Genomic DNA, 24,093 nt, shown 5'->3' on the forward strand with positions numbered 1-24,093 from the left:
GTATGCAAACACAAAGAATTTCACATGTGACCATAAAGTATCAGTGAATCATTGAATCTTCAACATCACCGCGCAAGCCCACTGCATCTACATATCAGGACAATGGTAGCAGATGCAACACAGTGTCAGTGGCTGCAGGTACACGTCAGGCCTTATGAATACATAGCCATTTCTTCATCATGCTCGGTAGAAATCCTGGAATGGAGCCTTTCAAGGATGCATTTCCATGTATGCCTCTTCAAGGGCAGTGATGATGGACAATAAATGGCAGCCCTGCCATCAAAGCCCACTTTCTAGAAATAAATAAAAGTATTTTGATAGAGTTCAATTCATTTACTTTGAGATCACATTCCCAGCATTCAGATGTGATCAGTGAGACACCTTGACGTTTCTGCGTGCATCCAGTTTTTGCGTCTTCAACGTGTGCTAGAGATAGACACAGTACCTGGTTGCACTCCAATTTGTGCAGTGGCCTCACAGATCCAGGGACCCAGGTTCAATCCTGACCTCCTGTGGCATCTGTGTTGAGTTTGCATATTCTTCCTATGGCCACATATGTTGTCTCAGAGTGCACCAGCTTCCACATACTGTAAATCCCAAATCCATACTGGTAAGTTAATTGACCTAATTTATAAGCATGTGAGAGTTAATGAGTTAAAGGACATGATGGCTGAGTGACCTCCTTCTGGGTTGTGGGAAGTAAAGTATGAAACAAAATCTCACTTGTCCTGTTCTGGATAACCATTAATTTCTTCCTGGATAGGTTGAAACTGATCAGTTTAATTATTGGCTCTGTGTTGAGATAGGTTTTTCATTGCAGCTTATTCTGCAAGATCCTTGCCTGGTTCTCATCCAAAGCTGGTCACACTATGGTTCAATAGTTCTTTATTGTCACATATGCACTGCACAGTGAAATTATTTTTGAATGGATCACACATGTATGAGTCGCCCATATTTTGGCAGCACTTACAAATGTCCAGTCCGGTCTACACGGCTAATGTACTGAATTTTCCCGATCCAGTAGATTTATAGAACGTTGTACAGTGTGGAAACAGGCCATTCGGCCCATCTTGTAGATGTTCCATCTACACTAGTCCCGCCTGCCTGCGTTTGGCCCATATCCCTCCAAACCTATCCATGTACCCGTCCCAAATATTTATTTAATGTTATGATAGTACCTGCCTCAACTACCTCCTCTGGCAGCTCGTTTCATATACCTACCACTCCTATGTGTAAAAAAGTTACCCTTCAGATTCCTATTTAATTTTTCCCCCCTCATCTTAAACCTATGTCCTCTAGTTCTCAATTCCACTATTCTAGGCAAGAGACTGTGCATCTACCCGATCCACTCCCCTTATGATTCCGCACACCTCTACTGTATAACACCACCCTTCAGGTGCTTTGCTGTGATGTTGTTAAGGTTTGGTTAGGTTGGCAATTCAGAGATGGTTTCTATCTGTTGACGATCACCTTGCACTTGACATGTGATGAAGTACATCATGTGATATGTGACATGTAATGCAGTCTATATCAAAGGTGGTGCAGTGGAGATGACCAAAAGCTTCAAGCTCCTAGATGTAAATATCACTAATAATTTGTCCTGGTCCAACCAAGTTAATGCTACTGCTGTGAAAGCACATCAGCCACCTCTAATTCCCCCAAAAACTAGAGAAATATTGCACGTCTTCAATGACTAACCAATTTCTAAAGATATACCAGAGAATGCATCCTGTCGGGTTGCAACACTGCTTGGTAAGGCAACTGCTCTGCACAAGACTACAAGACAGCAAGGAATAGCAGAGACTTGTGGAGGCAGCCCAATCCATCACACAAACCAGCCTCTCCCCCCCCCCAATTGACTCCATCTATACTTCACGCTTCCTTGGAAAAGCAGCCAACATAATCAAGGCCAATCACAATTTCAAAGGTTACGGGGAGAAGGCAGGAGAATGGGGTTGAGAGGGAAAGATAGATCAGCCATGATTGACTGGTGGAGTAGATTGGATGGGCCGAATGGCCTAACTCTGCGTCTATGAATTATCACACCCCGGTCATTCCCTCTTCTCCCATCTCCCTTTGGGACAAAAAAAGACAAAGGTTTAAAAGCAGGTACCACGAGACTGAAGAACGAACAGCTTCTTCCCTGCTGTTATCAGACTTGAACATCCTCTCATATGTTAAAGGTGTGTTCCCAATCGACCTTGTTGCGGACTTTGCACTTATTTTTATCTGTATTTTCTCTGATACTCAGCACTATATACTGCACTCTGTTTCCTTTCTTATTTTGCACTATCTTTTGTACTCATGTATGGTATAACTGTACTGACGGTATGAATTGCCTGGATAGGGCACAAAACAAAGTATTTCCCAGTCTCTCGGTACACGTGACAATAATAAACCAATGCCAACACAAATACCCACGGAGAAGTATTGAGAAGGACTGACAGTAAGGCAGTGGAATGTCTTTAGTATTCCAAGCACAATTCACATGGCTCATTTCCAGCTGATTGCCGAAGACATCTATATCAATTGCCTCCTAGTCTGAAGAAGGGTCCCAACCCGAAATTCCACCTATCCATGTTCTCCAGGGATGCTGCCTGACATGCTGAGTTACTCGAACACTTTGTGTCTTTGTTTTGTAAACCAGCATCTTCTTTCCGCTTTCCCAAACGTGACGATCTCTTAATGATTCAATTGTTTATTTTAAAGAAATTGTTTTTGGCTCAATTTGACGGCCATGTTTCTCTGTGTGATGGGAAAAATGAGGTGCTTGGGGAGTTTTAGAGTGGAAAAGACTAGCAGAATAAAGCTGTCATTGTTAAAATGGAGAAACTTGCAGCAGTCAATGAATGCAGCACCAAACTAGCGTTGTTATAATGATCAGATAATATCATTTGTTGTGTTGTTGATGAACACTTATTGATTGGGATTCTTGCTGCTCTTTGAATGAACACATTGGGATCTTTTTTGGTGATCATACGATCATTCTGTGATCAACATTGTGATCCATACAGTGGTATCCTGATCGAGCACATCTTCTCAATTCTGCACTGGAGTGTTGGTTCGAGCTATGTGTTCAAGTATTTGGAGTGGAGGTATATTAAATAATCTTCTGAATCACAGTGGAGAATGCGCCATCTGAGTCCCATCTTCATACCATAATGTCCAGAAAACAGCAAGGTATAAGGTGACAATTGGGAATGAATGGCACAGCTGGTAATAAACAGGTATTAGAAAGCTCCAAGCATTATTGAAACTTACAGCATGGATTGAGGCCATTCAGCCTATAATGTCTTGGCCAGCCAGAAAAAAAAAAATTGGAGCAATCTCATTTCAAGCTCTTGGCCCAGGGTCTTGTATGCTTAAACACATCAGTATTAGATGAGTCAGTGGGTTAGATGGGGGAGAGTAGAATGTTGTAGTGTGTTACATAGAGTGTAATAGACTGAGGAAGTATGGGACACAGAGGGGAATAGACCAGACAGTGCGGTACAAAGAGGGAAATAGACTGGGCGGTGTGATTTACATGGTGTAAAGACTGAGTCAGTGAGTGTTACACAGTGTGTAACAGACAGGAGCAGATCATTAAACAGGGTGTAATACACTAGGGCAGTGGGTTACAAAGTGACCAATGGAGTATGTAATAGACTGTAACGTGATGTTGCATTGAATGTAATAAGCTGGCAGCGAGTGTTACAGAGGCTTATAGACTTGGGCATGGGTAATAGAATGGGGTATGTATTACACAGAGGGGAATAGACTGTGGCTTTTTATGATGCAGAGAGGAATAGACTGGGAAGTGTAGTACACAGAGCATAATAGAGTGGGGCATGTGTTATACAGGAGCAACAGACTAATAGATTGGAGTAATGCCTAACACAAAGCACAACAGAACAAGAGCAGAGTGTGACTGTGGACAATGGATTGGGATCTGACATTAGCAAATGTGTGATAGACTGGGAATAGAAAGTTAAGGAATAGGCAGTTTTAAGACTAGGTAGACAAAAATGCTGGAGAAACTCAGCGGGTGAGGCGGCAGCTATGGAGCGAAGGAAATAGGCAACGTTTTGGGCCAAAACCAGACCCATGGATAATAGCATGTCTGGGATGAAAGAAACACACAAGAAATTCAAATGAGCTGAGAGGTTAATGTGCTGACTAATAAAATGAGGCCATTCGCATTGTTCTGAGCAGTATTACTGATTTACTCTTTTACATGCTTTAATAAATTAGTTTAATCTCATTTGTGTATTTCTGTCCTTTAATTTTTTAGATATTTACAACTTAGAGATTATGTTAATTCAAATACGCAAAACCTTAGAACTAGAGATCCAGAAATTCTTGATGATTGTTTGAATAAACATTCTAATACAGATAAATTAATATCTCATATTTATAATATCCTATTAGATAGTGAGATACCACCTACGGATTTATATAGACAAACATGGGAAAATGAACTAAGCCAACCAAAAACAAAAGATATTTGGGATGAAAGTTTACACCACTTAACAATCATGTTCATTAAATGCCAGACACTCTTTAATACAATTTAAAGTACTACATAGATTACATTACTCCAAAACAAAACTAAATAGAATCCTCCCACATATCTCCCTTATATGTGATAAATGTCAACATTTAGAGGCTCACCTAGCTCATACATTCGCAAATTGTATAAAAATCAAAAACTTCTGGAAGGACATTTTTAGAATAATATCTATAGTTGTCAACACTCAATTGGATCGCGATTTAAAACTAATAATACTAGGAATATCAGAACAAAGCCTAACATTTACAACAACCCAAAGAATCTTTATCGGCTATAGTATAATAACTGGGAAAAAATTAATATAAAATTTTGGAAAGATCCTATAACCCCCACAATTAAAATGTGGATTGTGGAAATGTCGGAGACCTTACATGTGGAAAGAATCAGACTTGTCTTAATGGACAAACAAGAACTTTTTATCAGAATATGGTCTCCATTCATTGACTACTTGAAGGGGCAGACTGGCTCGGCACGTGACCTGACTGAAACTCGAATTAAGGATTAGTTGAAAAGTTATATTTTATAATTTACAAACTTATCTCCAATGTTATATTTTTAGTAAATTATTCCATTCTTCTTTATCATGTTATTTTTTTTTTTTAATTTCTCTTTCTTATTTTCTATCTATATTTAAAAAAAATACTAGAAGCAGAGTTAATATCAATCGATAATATTACTAATGTAGGAATGATATACATGAAATGTTTTTAATATGATATGTACCTGCCTCTAATAAAAAGATTATTAAAAAATATATATATATTTTTAGATCTGTTGTATGCCATCATGTCATTCATAACCTTTATGAATTGGAGACATTTTGCAGACAGTGGCAAAGAACTGTATTCGCTGATCGTTATTCTCGAAGCTTCTTGGAAATGTGTAGGTTTGTGTGCTATCACTTTGAGGAATTTGGAAATTCACCCTCAGAATGACAACTTGGGCAAAATCTGGGATGCTTGTGAGCAGAGCGTGTTATCTGGGGTGCTTTTGAGCAGTGAGCGTGAATCTTCACTGTGATGTCATTTAAGACGGAGGTGAGAAAAAACTTTTTCACCCAGACAGTTGTGAATTTGTGGAATTCCCTGCCACAGAGGGCAGTGGAGGCCAAGTCATTGGATGGATTTAAGAGAGAGTTAGACAGAGCTCTAGGGGCTAGTGGAATCAAGGGATATGGGGAGAAGGCAGGCACGAGTTATTGATTGGGGCCGATCACCCATGATCACAATGAATAGTGATCATTCGAAGGGCCGAATGGCCTCCTCCTGCACCTATTTTCCATGTTTCTATCTATGTTTCTATGTATTATTTTAAATGCTGAGTTCAAAACCAATGGACCATGTGTGTATGTGCATGTGAGAGAGAGAGATAGAAAGAGAGGGAGAGAGTGCTGGTTAGTTTCCATGATCACTATACTGTACTGAACAGTCTAATTCAAAGCTGCATAGTGGAGTTTCAAGCAGCTTGGGTTTAATTACACTCCCTGGCTTCCTGTGCAGGGTTATGTCAACATGGTTTCATGCTAAGTTTACAACAGTGACCTTTCTCTATGGAAAATAAGCAAGAGGTGCTACAAAGAGGTACTGTCCTATAACAACCCTTCCCCACAGCACCCCCCCCCCCCCCCCCCCCCCCCCCCCCCGCTCCCCCCCCCCCCCCCCCCCCCCTCAAGCACATGGACACATATAGGTTGAAAACCACAAGGAAGTGGAACATTTAAGATTTTAAATAACTCTTTCTTTCCACATTTAATAACTCTTGTGTTTTTTAACTCCACGCCATTAAGTCTTGGAGAGTTTGGTGTTTTCCATAAAACCCCAGAGCTTTCAAGAAAATCTTTGACCATCGCAGCTCTTACTTTGGGGCAACAAGGAAACGTCTTAGGTACATTACTAATATTGGTCTCGAGATCACCAAGAGGTTATGGTAGCACTGGCTTTCATTTCTAAAGGAACAGGATTTAAAAGTTAAGAATTATATTAAACCTGTACTGATCCTTGGTCAGACCACAATCAAGATATAACTCAAACATCTGGTCCACATACAGCAGAAAGGATATCGAGGTGCTGGAATAAATGTTTAAAAAAATGTACAAGTGCGTTCCCAGAAACAAGATGGTGGGAACTATCAAGGAAAGCAGATAGTTTGGGCTCTTTTCTTGAGAAAGGGGAACAGTAAGAGTGAGATCATAGCAGGCTTTTAAACGATGAAGGTATTTGATATCACATCGGTCTGAAGAAGGGTCTCGACCCGAAACGTCACCAATTCCTTCGCTCCATAGATGCTGCCTCACCCGCTGAGTTTCTCCAGCATTTTTATCTACCTTCGATTTTTTTCCAGCATCTTAAACATTTGTTCAGAATCTGGTAAGAACATGGAACTCAGCAGCATGTGGGTTTATTGGAGTGATTTATACAAGTATTGAGCCATTTAAGGGAATAAATGATACAGTAAGTAGAGAGAAAGGAATAGAGCATAAAACCCTATGTCATAGACTCATTGCATAGCAACAGACCACCACTCACCATCAATCAGACATTTACACTTAATCCCACATTCATCTCTTTTTTTGCTAATCTCCTCTCATTTCCACCAAATCTCCCCAGATTCTCCCACTCACTCGCGGTAATTTACAGTGGTTAATTAATCTGACGATACACATGTATTTGGCATGTGGGAGGAAACTGGAGCACTCTAGAGGACATTCACACATTCACGGGGAGGACATGCAAAATCCATACAGACAGGACCCAAGGTCAGGTTTGAACCTGAATCTTCAGCGCTGTGAGGCAGAAGCTCTCTCAGCTGCAGCACTGTGCCACCCAATGCCATTGTGGAATCTCTCTAATTTATAAGAACATAAGAAATAAAATCAAGAGAAGACCATTCGGCCCATCATTTCTGCTGCACTCTTTTAGTAAGATCATGGCTGATCATGTAATCCTGTAATCACTACTTCTCCCTGCATTCCACTAATATATAAAAATGTATTCCACTTCGTCTTGAATGCGTCCAATAACTCAGCCTCCACAGTCTTCTTGGACAGAGAATTCCAAAAATTTACTCTGTGAAGAAATTTCATCTCATCTCTGTCACAATTGGTTGACTCCTTACTTTGAGACTGTGTATCATGGCTCTAGACACCCAAGAACCTTGGACATGTTGGGGATGGAAACAGGAAGGATGTCTGGCAGATCAAATTGTGGAGAATAGTTTTGGAGGATGAAACTACCCCATTCGATCTGGTGTTAAGTGACCCGCTTTAAGGACCAAGTGTCTGGCATTTAATCCTAATGTGTTGGTACCACATATCTTTCTTTCTGCTCAAGATGACAAACTGGTCTATGTCCTTAGACTCTCGCTCGGCAACAAAAAACAGCACCTCTTTCAGAAAATGGCTGAGCTCCCTTTAAAATATTTTAAGTTGCCACATGGGAATGCTTTACAGCTTTAAAGGTAATCTGGTAACCTTTTTAGCTGGAGGTATGGGTAGACGGGAACTTCTCTAGTGAACTGGTTCCTGAGTGAAGCTGGGATTAGGAAACACATGGTTACATTTATTCCATTAGTGCCTTGATGCTTAACAATCCATTCCATGGGATCAGGCGATCAGACAATCATTTTGTACTCATGAGGTCAATGGGTGGTAAAATCAGGCGTTTGATAAAACAAATGTCCAACTCACATCTGTATCTTTATTTTTAGATAATTTAAGTAACCGTTTATTGTTTGATGAGGATTGCACATTCTAGTTGTTGGCCATGTCTGAAGTTAAGATTGAAGTCGTTTTGCAAGAGTAAGAATGGATCCTATTTCTTCTGGCACTGTGAACTGTTCTCACATCTCTGACACTCTACCATCTCTTCATAATCACTGTCTCAACTCTTGGCTAACAAAATAAAACAAGCAGCCAACTTTGGTTTCACATCTCCTGTTGGTGCAATTTTACACTTTGTACTCATTGAAAAGCCTTTTTCATTCTTCCCCGTTCTCCCACTCCAGCCAACTTGTAACCTTAATCACATCCCATTCATTGCTTTCTCTCAGTCCCCCATCCTCTCAAACTTGTTCCTTCTATCCTGAACACACTCTCTAACAATTTCGATCATCACCTTCAAGAAAACCCATCTCTTCATCTCGATCTTCAATCACCACTTCAAAGGCTCAGGTTACACTTCTTCCTTCCTATGGCCAATTATCCATGTTGAATACTTTATTTGATCGCAAGCTGATGTCGGTGCCTCTTCAATCTACCCGTTATACATGAGTAGCATGTGCAAAGGCTGTGACCAAGGTTAACCTGCCACCAGCAAGTCCAATTGTATCTACAATTTCCCCACCCTCCTGTAAATACTGCAACCTATATTTGCCCCATTATCCAAGAACAATCCCTGAACAGAACTTGTGGAAATGCTGGTTGCTGAACATTAGCTAATTCAACACCTCTTGGTCAGCATTAACACCCATGTACACAGTGCCAGCACTTTGCCCTCCTAATGCTGTCTAAAAAGGGGAGATTCTGCACTGACAGAAGAGAGGCTTCGGATGGCTCCAGTAGTATGCTTGAATGCACTCGGTCAGATTCCCGTGAAGCCATGGTATTTGTTAAAAGCAACCTAATCCCAGGGGAATTCTAGGATGGTGTGTACCCATCAGACAGTCAGAGCTGCCGTGTCATTCCTTCTGAATACCAACACTTGAGTTGCTATTTGTCCTGCGTCAAACGGAGCAAGAACATTAACCCTTTAAGAGCTGATAGACGGCCTTGGTAAAGGAAGATAATCAAAGGCATTTGTTACTCTTTATAACAATATATGTTGCATGCCGTGCCTGTTGCCAAGGTACCTAATATTGATATTATTATGAGCATTCTATTGTCAAGAGACAAGAGTGTTTTAGTGTCATGTCTCCCAAAAGGGAGCAATGTAATCTCACTTGCAGAATTACAACAGGTATGTAAACATAGTACCTTAGCTGATAACATATACTGTAAAATAGCATAGATATATTCCTACACACCCTATATACATAAGTGTAAATGTATACATCTATATACACATATATAACACATATATATGTGTGTGTGTATACATACATATATATCACATGTGTGAACCTAAGAAGACAATGATTTGATTGGGAGGACATAATCATGTATTTTAGACAGTTTCAATCACATGTATTCATGGCTTTAACAAACATGAATCCAATGTAAACCTCATTACAAGTTCACAGTTGCTAATATGTATCTACGCCTATCCTGACGTGGATAGAAAATTGGTTGGCAGACAGGATTAACATGTCCCTTTCAGAATGGCAGGTAGTGACTGGTGGGGTACCACAAGGCTTAGTGCTGGGACCGCAGCTATTTACAATATATATTAATGACTTAGATGAAGGGATTACAAGTAACATTAGCAAATTTGCAGATGACACAAAGCTGGGTGGCAGTGTGAACTATGAGGAGGATGCGATGAGAATGCAGGGTGACTTGGACAGGTTGGGTGAGTGGGCAGGTGCATGGCAGATGCAGTTTAATGTGGATAAATGTGAGGTTATCCACTTTGGTAGCACAAACAGGAAGGAAGATTATTATCTAAATGGGGTCAAGTTGGGAAAAGGGGAAGTACAACAGGATCTGAGGTCCTTGTTCATCAGTCAATGAAAGTAAGCATGCAGGTAGTGAAGAAAGCGAATGGCATGTTGGCCTTCATAACAAGAGGAATTGAGTATAGGAGCAAAGAGGTCCCTTTGCAGTTGTACAGGGCCCCAGTAAGACCACACCTGGAGTATTGTGTGCAGTTTTGGTCTCCAAATTCGAGGAAGGACATTCTTGCTATTGAAGGAGTGCAGCGTAGGTTTACAAGGTTAATTCCCGAGATGTCGGGACTGTCATATGCTGAGAGAATGGAGCGGCTGGGCTTGTATACTCTGGAATTTAGAAGGATGAGAGGGATTCATTGAAACATATAAGATTGAGGCAGGAAACATGTTCCCGCTGTTGGGGGAGTACAGAACCAGTTTAAGAGTTTAAGAATAAGGGGTAAGCCATTTAGAATGGAGATGAGGAAATACTTTTTCACACAGAGAGTAGTGAGTCTGTGGAATTCTCTGCCTCAGAGGACGGTGGTGGTGGGTTCTCTGGATACTTTCAAGAGAAAGCTAGATAGGGCTCTTAAAGATAGCGGAGTCAGAGTATATGGGGAGAAGGCAGGGACGGGGTAGTCATTGTGGATGATCAGCCATGATTACATTGAATGGCGGTGCTGGCTCGAAGGGCCGAATGGCCTACTCTTGCACCTATTGTCTATTGTCTATACAAACTTGTCAGTTAGACCAAGTAAGAATGTAGAAACAAGGAACAGCAGAAGCTGGTTTATCAAGGTAAGTCACAAAATGCTGAAGTAACTAAGTTGGTCAGTCCGCATTCCTGGAGAACATGGGTAGTTAATGTTTCAGGTTGGGACCCTTCTTCAAAGCTAGGGATGCTACCTGACCCACTGAGTTACTCCAACACTTTGCATCATTCAGATGAAAGAGTAAGTCATCAACTTAGAGAAACAAGATGGTAGCTTATGCTCTGAGCAATCAGATAATGGACCGCCAGGGAAAAAGGCAACAAAGATGTAACCACAAAGAGAGGCAACGCTGGAGAATGACCTTCTTTGGATCAGAATTAAGTAACACTGGAGGGCCCTAATGGAAGTATATCTCAAGGGAGAAAATCTACTTCATAATAGCTATAATGATGTGGATAACTGATTAATTTTGAAGATTAAAGAGATTGGAGCCAAACATAAGGTTTCTTAATGGAACTATTTAAATGTCTGATTTGGGAAGAGCAGAGAGTTTCATTAGGAAGGCAGTGGACTGTTTGAGTGTCTTCCAGATTTCTTTTAGAACAATGTTATCTACAACAGGAAAGAAGCCAGTTCATGCAACATTTGGAAATAATTTGTCTCAGTTGATAACCTAACAGTAAAGGAACATTTATCTAACTGATTGTAATATGCCCTTCGTCAATGTTAATTTTGAAATGTTCTTGAGATTCTGCATTTTACTACAGTTAACCATAAGCAGATGAAGCAGTGAGCTGGTTACTAGTGTGGTTGGGTAAAATACAAATGAACATGACAGAAAATTAGCAGAGAGCCGAGCTACAATAGGCTTCTGAAAGCATGGATCTCCAATATTGAACTCACCCAGTTTGATGGATGAGGCAAGATCATTCAATACCAAGGAGTGAAAAGTGCAAACAACTAGGGAACGTATAAAGAACTGAAGGGAAGAGCAAAAAGGTGATATATGCAGGAAATTGGAAATATGAAAAGCAGTCTCCAGGAGATACATATATCTAACGTTCCATGAAAACGCATTAAGAATTAACGAATGAAACTCAGAATATCAGAAAATAAAAATGGTTCCAAAGACTGAAAAATCCCCAGACATAATGACCTCCACTCAGGGTTGAAAGCAAATAGGTTAGGAAATTGAAGATGCTCCTAAAGTTTTCCTGATTCATGAGTTGCTGCCGGAAAGTTACAAATTCAACATTATTTTTTAAAATGGTGTGAGAGAGAAAAAAAACTAAGAAATGATTGATGAGGACAATAGTGAAATTAATGAAATCTGTAAATACAGAGTCACTGAGCACCCGGAGAAATCTGTACCTTTTAGAGAGAACCAATAAGGAGGTCATGTCTAATAAGCACGATTGCATTTTTTGAGGGAATAGCCCAAGTGATATAGGCGAATGTCCATGGGAAAGACGCAAAGTGCTGGAGTCATTCAGCAGGTCAGGCAGCATCCCTGGAGGACATGGATGGGTGACTTTGAAGGTCAGGACCCTTCTTCAGTCCATTTTTTGTGTCTATGGGTGCAGTTTATATGGACTTAAGGAGATTGATTACAGGGTTGTACATCAAAGAAATGAAGGTAGATACTTGAGCTAGTTGTTTAGAAATCATAAGGCAGAGAGTAATGGTAACAAGAATGTACCGTAATTGGGAGAAGATCCAACCCTCTGTTATTCATTGTTTTGGATAAGACAATGGAGAGCTACATGTATAACTTTACTGAAAACACAAAAATTAATAGTGAATTAGGTGGTATGAAGTCACACATTGATGGGGTTAACAGAATGTCAAAGCTGTGGCAAGAGGCATAACGATGTGACTTCTCTCAGTTTAGGTGCTAGAAAAATAAATTCGTTTAGTTTAGAGATACAGTGCGGAAACAGGCCCTTCGGCCCACCGAGTCCGTGCCAACCAGCGATCCTCGCACACTTAAACTATCCCACACACACTAATGACAATTTAGAATTATACCAAACCAATTAACCTACAAACCTGTACGTCTACGGAGTGTGCGAGGAAACCAGAGCACCCCGAGAAACCCCACATAGGGCACAGGGAGAACATACAAGCTACATTCGGACAGCACCCATAATCTGGATCGAACTCGAGTCTCTGGCGCTGTAAGGCAGCAATTTTACTGCTGTGCCACCTGAGTATTATTTTAATTTGGAAAAGACAGGAACTGATGTTCAGAGGTTTCTTGAACATAGATCGGAAGCAATCAAAGGGGGCAATGGAGATTTGGCTTTAATACTAGGAGCTATAATGAGAAGCGAGTTTTTTCCACAACTGTAAAAATAATTTCAATTAGATCTCACTTAAAGTGCAGTGCACAGATCTGGGCAATACTCCTTAGTTATGGCATATTGGCCCTTGAAGATATGAAGCTCAGGTTATCCATCAGAGTTCCAGGGGTTAAATTATGAGTGGAAATTGTACACCAATTGGATATCAATTATTCATAGGAATATAGAGCGTCAAAGGGTGAGTTGATTGATGTTTGTAAGACTTTGAAAGAAATTGACAGGGTAGAGCGAGGGAAACATGTTTCACTTGCAAGGGAGCCAAGAACACGAGGACATAAGGTCAGGATCAGTAGACAAGTTTGGAATGACAGGCTCACATAAAGTGTGGTGAAAATATGGAGATCCCCCCTCAAAGAGAGTCATTCAATTAATAATGTTAAATCTGAAATCAATAGGTCTTTCATGGCAAGTACAGATAGTTCTGGGCGTCATTGAGTGATGGAACAGGATCAAAGAGCTGAATGATCCCATGGAGACCATTCAGTTGCAATGTACAAATTATTTTGCACCTTCGGAACATTACAGCAAAGGTTTAATAAAATAAACGGTTGAGGAGAAATTCTATTGATTATTTACTTTTAGTTATCAATTCATCATCAAACGTGATCAATATTTGAAATTGTTAGATAACCTGAATTAAAACCACCAGGACACAATGCAAGAGAAACTGAAAGATACCACATTCCCTAAAATTAGCTTGTTTTCTCAATCAAACCTCATATTTCAACATTGTTTTCTTGAAATAGGAAAATCCAAGAATAATATTTTTCGAATTAAAATCAGCAGAAAAACTAACTCCAGTTTCAAGAACGGTTATGAATCAGGCGAGGACTAGACTTTCAGAAAATAAAGTGAAAATAAATCATCCGGGAAGTTATAAGAAATACTGGGACAACAGGCCTCTTGCAAGCTTTGAATTAAAGAGCTGTGTGCGTTTGCCAGAACGATCACTCCATAAACACAAGACCCAGATCACTTGGACAGACCAGTTGTACAAGTTGGCATTGACATTGTGGGACAGTAGAGGAAATTGTGTCATATTATATTGGGTCTGTGTTTCTGGTGCTCAATGGCCTACTTGGAGGAAGGCCAACAAAAATACATCATGGCTACCAGGATCTTTTCATGACTCTGTAACTGCCTGCACTGCTTGGAGGTCTTGCATCATGCAAGACGTGAGCAAAGATATTGAACCGCCCAAGGCTGTTAATGGTGGTACAAGTTCCACGGCTTAAATTATTAAATGAACCCAAATCAAAACTTTTTTTCCAAGGGCAGCTCATAGATAGGATGTCACCATCCATCTGGTTGAAGTCTGAAGAGGGTCTCGACCCGAAACGTCACCCATTCCTTCTCTACAGCGATGCTGCCGGTCCCGCTGAGTTATTCCAGCTTTTTGTGTCTATCTTCTGTTTAAACCAACATCGGCAGTTCTTTCCAACGGCTAAAGTCCATGATGTGTGTTCTTTACCCTACAGATGACAGCAGCACAGCAAACAGTGGCCTGCCTCTTCCTGAAGGATCTCAGTCCGACTCCGCAAACCTGGAGCCCAGTGGAAAGCAACTGAGTAGGTATCCATTGAAAACTCGGCGGCATCTTTGTGTCCACAGGAAGTGCCACCACCTAATTGCTGCCACGGCCAGACGGTTGGTCAGCCTGAGGTGTGCGGAGGTGACAAGAACGCAGGCAGGCTTCAGTGATGGTGCAAATGGTGGCTCATGGGCCCCAGACTGCAGTAGGGCATTGGTTGCAACCCAGGATAAAACTGGCCTGGAATTACAGCCTCGCACACAGAAGTTGTCCAGGCTTTGGGTAAAGAGGAGACACAAAGATGCAGGGGATGCATTTGAGGTTTAGCTAAAGCACAATTTGGGCACAATGGGCTATTGGGATTAATTTTACAAATATATTTTTGTCATATTTTGCTTTCCACAAATCCGAACGATGCAGTTCAAGGCCATTCGGCCCATTCAGTTTATGCTGGTTCTTTGAACAAACCCACCCATCCGATTCTGGCATCAACGTTTATGGGGAGAAGGCAGGAGAATAGGGTAAGAGAAAAAAATAGATCAGCCATGATTGAATGGTGGAGCAGACCCGATTGGCTGAATGGCCTAATTCTGCTCCTATGTCTTATGATTTTGTGATATTATTCTTGCACGTATGTCCCTGCAACCTCTTCACTCTCACATGCCCATCGGCTTCTCTCACAGGGCCCTGATTTTCCCACCTGTACAAGGAGTCATTCACAGTATGTTTCATGTGTTTTGTGTTTTATGACTGTTGGCAGATCAATTTCCCTCCTGGGATAAATAAAGTTCTATCGTATTGTACCGTATCATGTCGTAGGAACAATCAACCTACTTTGGGATGTGGGAGGAAAGTAGAGCACCCGAAGGATATCAACACGATCACAGAGCAAACTTCACATACACAGAGCCCGAGGTCAGGATCGAACCCCAGTCATTGAAACTGTACTACCCATCTGGTTTAGAAATCCTTCTCTCAGCGGTGATGAGGGAGGTTTATCCTGCAGCCATGCCTGAGCTGAGAGTGCACATTGTGGCAAAATGGAGGGAGATTTAGTGAGCCAAATGCCTAACTACTTACTCTCAGTAGGATGATCTGCTGAGTACCACCATCTGTTTATACCTTCACATTCGCCACATCTGCAGCGTTTCAGTTTTAGTAGTCTCATTTATGACCAGACTGTGAATTAACCTGGCAAACTGGGTTTGAGCCTTCCAGAGGGCAACAGCAGCCTCAGAACAAAGGTACAGTGGGTGGCACAGTTGCAAAGCTGTACAATTGCTACCATATAGCGCCAGAAACCCAGTTTCGATCCTGACTACGGGTGCTGTTTGTACGAAGTTTGTACATTCTCCCTGTGACCGCATGTGTTTCCTCCAGATGCTCAGGTTTCCCCCAACACTCCAAAGACATGCAGGTTTGTTGGTTAATTGTCTCCTGTAAATTGTCCCTATTGTGTAGGATAAAACTAGTATACGGGTGATCATTGGTCGCCACAAACTCAATGGGCCGAAGGGCCTGTTTCCACACTGTGCATCTAAACTAAACTAAACACAGCTCATGGCGGGTAAAGGGCAACAGCTATATGTGGGGATACCTGCATCCTGAGGGCATTGTCACACTATATGGTCATACACCGTTTTTGTTTAACTGTGTACATATACGACACAGCTCGTGTTCGGACTTATAGTTTAGTTTTTTTAGTTTAAAGATACAGTGCAGACACAGGCCCTTCGTCCCACCAGCGATTCCCGTACACTTACATTATCCTACACACGCTAGGGACAATTTACATTTATACCAAGCCAATTAACCTACAAACCTGTACGTCTTTGGAGTGTGGGAGGATCCCAGAGAAAACCCAAGCGGTCACAGGAAGAACGTACAAACTCCTTACAGACAGCACCCATAAATCAGGATCGAACCCGGGTCTCTGGCACAGTAGGCAGCAATTCTATCGCTGCGCCACTAAGATAATTTATAAGATACCACCTTGATAAGATTGCAAGAGTCGGTGCCTACACTGCCAAGGACTGGCGGTGGGTAGATGCAGAATCTGGTAATGGTGTTAAAGGATGACTTTGACGAGTCTCATGTTGATGCCTTATTTCTCTGTCCTCTCTTCCCACGCCACAGTTAAGCCCAGGTTCACCCAGCCCAGTAAGATGCGGCAGCGAGTGATAGCGCGGCCTGTGGGCAGCTCGGTCCGCTTGAAGTGCACTGCCAGCGGGAACCCGCGCCCAGACATCGTGTGGTGGAAGGATGATCAGCGGATCGCGGAGGACAGGAGGAACAGGTGGACCCTTAGCCTGAGGAACCTGAAGCCCGATAGCAGCGGGAAGTACACTTGCCATGTCTTCAACACCGCGGGGGAAATCAACGCCACCTATAAACTCGACGTCGTTGGTAAATACCCTGACACATGCTTATTTCAAAAGGACTAGAAAATAATTGCAAGGTATAATGCTGAGGCCACATTTGGAATATGGTGAGCAGTTTTGGGCCCCATACCTGAGGAAGGATGTGCTGGTGTTAGTGAGGATCTAGTAGAGGTTCATGAGAATTATCCCAGGGATGATTGGGTTAACAAATGAGGAGCGTTTGATGGCTCTGGTCCTGTACTGGCTGGAGTTTAGAAGGATGAGGGGGGATCTCATTGAAACTTACCAAATAATGAAAGGCCTAGATAGAGTGGATGGGGATTGGATATTTTCAGTTGTGGAAGAATCTAAGACCAGAACAAAAGGATGTAGCTTTAGAATGGAGATGAGGAGGAATTTCTTTAGCCAGAGGGCAGTGAATATGTGGACTTCATTGCCACAGGTGGCTGTGGAGGCCAAGACATTGGGTATATTTAAAGTGGAGATTGATATGTTCTTGATTAGTAATGGCATCAAAGATAATGGGGAGAAGGCAGGAAAAAAGGGTTGAGAGAGAAAAATAGATGGAATGACTCGATGGGCCGAATGGCCTAATTCTGCTCCTATGTCTTATGTTCTTATGATCCACACAAACCCAGCTTATGCCTAAACATCTCACATTCCCTGTTCAGAACTCTCCTGATGTGAAGTCAAAAATGTTAACTTGTCTTTTGTACCATTAATGGAATTCTGACTTGCAGCGGCATTGCAGGCCTTTAACACAATACTCATAGATAATATACAATAAACAAAATTTGAATAATTAATAATCCCGATACTAGTGCAAATAGAAAGCCAGAAGTCTTAGTGCAACCAAAGACAGCCGTTGATAGTTCATAGGTTAGTGTTGTATAGTGTTCAAGAGCCTGTTGGGGAGAAGCTATTCTTGAACCTGGAGGTCACAGTTTTCAGATTCCTGTACTTTCCTTCCCGATGGTAGAAGTGAAACAACAGCATGGCCAGGATCGTGATCTTTGGCCAGGATAGTGAAGGTCTTTGATGATGTTGACCATTGCTCCTCCTATAGAGCCCTTCTATGGTGGGAGGTCAGAAGAAGTGTACTCAGCATTGGGATGTAGGCAATGTAGCAGCCTGTTTAGACACAGACAGATACAATAAACGACAATATATTAGGTGATGAGGCTTCGCCATGGACAAGGTGGGCTGAAGGGCTCTGACTCGTATAGTCTTCCAGCTCTGAGCCAAGGGTTTTGCCAAGTCCAGCCAAGTGGAGGGACACTTGGAGCTGAGTCAGAGTTGGCTTTTGCATGGAGCAAAGAATCTCTTGTAGAACTCCAGAGAATGTGTCTAAGTTGAGGGATGATGGGAGTGGAGTGCAGGGGTGAAAGTTGGAAGGATAAAGGTGGAAAATCTGAGGACATGTTTAATTATTTTAGGACGAAGGTGTTTCGAGTGGTCAATAGGAGAAGTTTGTAACCAAGAATGTATATTTTAGATGTGAAAATGTTATAGGGTGACAAGTCAGTTTAACCTGGCAGATCCATACATAGAAACCAAATGATATAGGTTTAGGTTTATTATTGTCATGTGTATCAAGGTACAGTGAAAAGCTTTTGGGTAGGAAGGAACTGCAGATGCTGGTTCAAATCGAAGATAGAAACAAAAAGCTGGAGTAATGCAGCGGGTCAGACAGCATCTCCGGAGAAATGGAGTAGGTGGCATTTTGGGTCAAGACCCTTCTTCAGATGTTTGCCGTCTATTCAATCAAATCAGATAATGCTGTACATACATGAATACAATCAAACAAAACAAGCTTATGAATGGCAGGAAACTAATGATCAGTTCTCAATTATGCCCTGCACTCATAACATCTGAAACAATATAATCAGACATCCCACCCCAACCATTCATCACTTCCTCCTCCACCACCACCTTGGGGAGTCTGCATCCCGGGGGCATGAACATCGAATTCTCCCAATTTTGTTAGTCCTTGCTGTCTCCTCCCCTTCCTCAGCCCCCCTGCTGTCTCCTCCCATCCCCCAGCCTTCGGGCTCCTCCTCCTTTTTTCCTTTCTTGTCCCCGCCCCCGATCAGTCTGAAGAAGGGTTTTGCTTAAGGAAACGTTGGGAAATTTCCTTTAAAACATAGATGATGAGGCTGCACCCGCTGAGTTTTCACAGAGCTTTTTTGTCTCTGGAACTCTCCCACCCCAACCAGGGTCAGTTCCTCCTCCACCACCACCTCTATTTAAGAGGGAGTTAGATGTGGCTCTTGTGGCCAAGGGGATCAGAGGGTATGGAGAGAAGGCAGGTACGGGATACTGAGTTGGATGATCAGACATGATCATATTAAATGGCGGTGCAGGCTCGAAGGACCGAATGCACCTACTCCTGCACCTAATTTCTATGTTTCTATGTTTCAATCGACAATAGACAATAGGTGCAGGAGTAGGCCATTCGGCCCTTCGAGCCAGCACCGCCATTCAATGTGATCATGGCTGATGATCCCCAATCAGTACCCCGCTCCTGCCTTTTCCCCATATCCTCTGACTCCACTATCTTTAAGAGCCCTATCCAGCTCTCTCTTGAAAGCATCCAGAGAACCAGCCTCCACCGCCCTCTGAGGCAGAGAATTCCACACACTCACAACTCTCTGTGAGACAAAGTGTTTCCTCATCTGTTCTAAATGGCTTACCCCGTATTCTTATACTGTGGCCCCTGGTTCTGGAATCCCCCAACATCGGGAACATGTTTCCTGCCTCCAGCGTGTCCAAACCCTTAACAATCTTATATGTTTCGGATCGAGATCCTTCTTCAGTCACCCACTCCTTCTCTCCAGAGATGCTGCCTGGCCCGCTGAATTACTCCAGCTTTTTGTGTCTATCTTCGGTTTAAACCAGCATCTGCTTTTCCTTCCTACACAACTGTCTCATGGAACTGCAGTGAGTATCAGTGATAATATTCCTTACCATCTCCACTGAGTCCATTTACTGCGTACTCAATAGGAATTGTGTAGGGGGGTTTCCAAACCAGACCAACTCGCATGGAAAGACCCATTGCTCCATCAAACCTCTAGCTTCACAATGGTAGGAGCTGGGTCTATTCCCACATCTGCGCCATTTGGTGAGGAGGAAAGAAAAGATAATTTGGTGAGGAGAGAAAAAAATAATATTTTAAAAAGCATGATCCAGTAGTGGAAAGAAAAACTCTGGAAAATCTCTCTCATTCTACTCATTAACGGCCGTTTGATTTCCTCTTCACGCAGAGAGAACCAGATCCAAACCTGTTTTAACTGGCACTCATCCCGTTAACACCACAGTAGAGTACGGAGGTACCACCTCCTTCCAATGTAAGGTGCAGAGTGATGTGAAGCCGGTAGTCCAGTGGCTGAAGAGAGTGGATTATGGTGCCGAGAAGAAGTTCAACTCCACCATCGAGGTCGGGGGCCAGAGGTTCGTGGTCCTGCCGGCGGGCGATGTTTGGTCTCGTCCAGACGGTTCGTACCTCAACAAGCTGCTCATAGCACGGGCAACAGAAGACCACTCTGGGATGTACATCTGCCTGGGTGCCAACACCATGGGCTATAGTTTCCGTAGCGCCTTCCTCACTGTGCTTCCAGGTGGGTCACTGATCAACTGCTCATGTCTAAGGTTCGGGACGAGGGTGGGGTTGGGGTTGGGGGTGGGGTGGGATGCATGAATTGGGAAGTGTTGAGGCAGGAGAGGGAGACACAGTCAATGCCAATGAACAACCCAGCCCTCTCATGCCAAATATAATACTTGCCTGATGCATTCCAAAAATATTAATCCCTGATATGCACTTTGAGGCTTTGTTCTTCGATAAGGATCTCAAGCAGGTTTGTAACAAGATTTGGCAACATAATCCTTGAATAGTTTTTTCACTAGACTTTTATCATTATTGATTGTTGCAGCAACATTGTAACAATAAAGGAATCATCTCTACCAGTCAGGCCAGTTACTGGGGGGGTGGGGGGTGGGGGTTGGGGGGGGGGGGGGGGGGGGGGGGGGGGGTGGGGTGGGGGGGGGGGGGGGGGGGGGGGGCAATCAGGAGAAGTGCAAGGCATTCAATAGTTCACCCAATTTTGCTTTAGTTGGTATAATTTAGCAAAGTCAGTATAAGAGGCGATGTGGATAGTTGTTGTGGTGAGTAGATGGGGCATCGGAGAGTGTGCTCCACTGGGAAAGCACATGGCAGAGTGTAGCAGGAACCTTAGCCGAAGATAGACACACAAAGCTGGAATAGCTCAACAGGTCAGACAGCATCTCTGGACAAAAGGAATAGGTGACATTTCAGGTCCAGACCCTTCTTCAGACTGATTAGAGCGGAAGGGAAATTAAAGATATAGATGGTGATATAGAGGGATATAGAACAAATGAATGAAAGATATGCAAAACAGTAAACGATGATGAAGGAAACAGGCCATTGTCAGCTGTGGCCAGTTGAAAACTTCAGCTGATCTGAATCGAGTGAATATGATGGCACAGGGAAGGCTCTATACAAGTTGCCTTACACCTAAAAATAACGTAGGTGTCATCATATTCACTCTATGATGGGAGAAATATCTACCTGTGATGGTTTTGTTTAATCTTTGCTATTTTCATAGTTTCTAATTGAGTGTATAAACAAAACCATCACAGGTAGATATTTCTCCCAACTGCCACATGAGGTAAATGCTAGTTTCTATTTTGTGAATGCTCTGCTAACTGGTGCACTTTTATTTCCCATTCAATGTTATTCCTGGACTCCTGGTAATTGCCACAGATCCCAAAATTGAGAAGACAGCTACCTCTTCGCGCGCCGCCAGTGGATTACCGTGGCCTGTCATCATTGGAATCCCCGCTGGTGCCATCTTCATCTCTGGCACGATTCTGCTCTGGTTCTGCCAGACAAGGAGACACGGCTCGGCCTCACCACAGCACCGGCACCAGCGGGAATGTGCCGTCCTGGACAAAGACTGTGTGCCCATCGGCAGCCCAGAGTTTGCAGTGGCTTCTCAGTCCCACCTGCTGGTTCAAACCCCTGCCATTGCCCCCACTGCCACCCCCAAAGTGTACCCCAAGATCTACACGGACTTCCACACCCATACCCACGCGCACACAGAGGGCAAGATCCACCAGCACCAACACTTCCACTACCAGTGCTAGCTGTGGCAGGCACAGCCCTGGCATCCCAGGCCTCTTGCTAAAGAACACCAAGAGCTCAATGGCACGTGGACCTAGATCTCAAATCCCGCCAGCGTGTATCTAAACATAATGTGAATACTCCTTGAACAATCCAGTTTTGAGAAATCACTTGAAAACCGCCTGGCTCCAAGTACTGCCAGCAATAATTGAAGGCGTGCCACCATCAAGAGATGTGGCCACTATCTAAGAGGAGACTGCGGTGGGTGGGCCACTGAACATCTCCTGCACACTGCATTTATTCTGTCGGGTTCCCATTTACTCTGTTGTTCCTGATCCCCTGAAACTGAATGGGCAGGTTTGTTGCATGTCCGCTCACCGTTTGAAGAGTCGGGTTTTTATTTGTTGAGTGAGATATCCAGAAATGTAACCAAGGCTGTGGAATACGTCGGACAATCTCAGGATGGTCGGCTTGGCTGAAATTTGCCTCTCAAGTCTGGGTTTGTTTTGCTTGCTGAAGCGTTTGAAGGGCTGTGATTTTCAGCAAAGTTGAGAAAGAAGATCACAACCTAGGCCACAATCCTAAATCAAGGACTCAACCATTCTGCATTAGAGCAGGTGTAACAACCCACCCAGTGTGGGAAATACCAGGCTCAAATACCTGATCTCTGTCCATCCATCCCCTGGAGTTTTATATTGCCCAAGTTTCTTGGAGAACTTCAGCCTCTGTTGTTCTTTAAGAAGCAAAGCTTCACATGAAGCACAACCCCATCATTGCATTTCTTTCCAACCTTGTCTGGCTCCTGTTGTTATGATACGGGTTCAAAACAACCTTGTCTGGCTCCTGTTGTTATGATACGGGTTCAAAATAAACCAACTGAGGGGGGAGGGGGGGGGGGGGGGAATGTTTAGCACCAAACCAAAGAGCTAAGTCAAGGTTGGTTTGTTGAGCCATTGTTTTCATGCAAACATCAGGACACCTCTGCACTGAGGTATGCAAATGAGTGTCTGTATTATATACACAGCAGTATGAGGTAGAAAGACAACACAATATGTACAAAGGATGTAATTGGATGATATTTTCTCATCAAAATATTTATGAGAATTCAAATAATTTTATTAAAAAAAAATAGAAAAAACTTGTCTTCATATTGCGACATTGTATTACAGTCATATAGTCATTGAATCAGGCAGCACGGAAACAGGCCCTTCAGCCCAATGCGTCCATGTCAACCAAGATGCACCATCTAAGCTCGTCCCATGTACTCACGTTTGGTCCATATCCATCTCAACCTTTCCCATCCCTGTACCTGTTCAAGGAAATACTGCTATAGTACTGGTCATTTGTAGTACCTAGTCATTTATGGAAATTCCCGGCCACAGAGGACAGTGGAGGCCAAGTCACTGGATGGATTTAAGAGTTAGATAGAGCTCTAGGGGCTAGTGGAGTCAAGGGATATGGGTAGAAGGCAAGCACGGGTTATTGATAGGGGACGAGCAGCCATGATCACAATTAATGGCGGTGCTGGCTCGAAGGGACGAATGGCCTCCTCCTGCACCTATTTTCTATGTTTCTTTGGTCCAAACTACCCCATCCAGCAGCTTATTCCATATATGCACCACCCTCTGAGTGAAAATGTTGCCCCTCTGGTTCCAATTCAATCTTGCCTCTCTCACATAAATCCTAAGTCCTCTCGTTCTTGTTTCCGCTACACTGGGTAAAAGATTCTGTGCATTCACCTTACCTATTCCAGAGGGTGAAGGAAAAACACTACAATCTGCAGTAAGGGAACGGTCACCTTCTAGCTGCTCACTACACCCACAGCTC

General features: G+C 42.9%; 1 protein-coding gene across 1 annotated transcript in view; it reads left to right on the forward strand.

Annotated features, from left to right (window-relative positions):
- Nucleotides 1-23,091, forward strand: part of LOC129701456 (fibroblast growth factor receptor-like 1) — a 155,634-nt gene extending 132,543 nt beyond the window's left edge. The window contains exons 4-7 of the mRNA XM_055642639.1: nt 14,693-14,782; nt 16,882-17,151; nt 20,390-20,743; nt 21,907-23,091. Of these exons, the coding sequence (XP_055498614.1) occupies nt 14,693-14,782; nt 16,882-17,151; nt 20,390-20,743; nt 21,907-22,289 (1,097 nt within the window). The 3' untranslated portion in view covers nt 22,290-23,091. The remainder of the gene's footprint in view (nt 1-14,692; nt 14,783-16,881; nt 17,152-20,389; nt 20,744-21,906) is intronic.
- The last annotated feature ends 1,002 nt before the right edge of the window (nt 23,092-24,093 follow it).

This window comes from Leucoraja erinacea, chromosome 11 (assembly GCF_028641065.1).
Source record: "Leucoraja erinacea ecotype New England chromosome 11, Leri_hhj_1, whole genome shotgun sequence".
NCBI lineage: Eukaryota > Metazoa > Chordata > Chondrichthyes > Rajiformes > Rajidae > Leucoraja > Leucoraja erinaceus.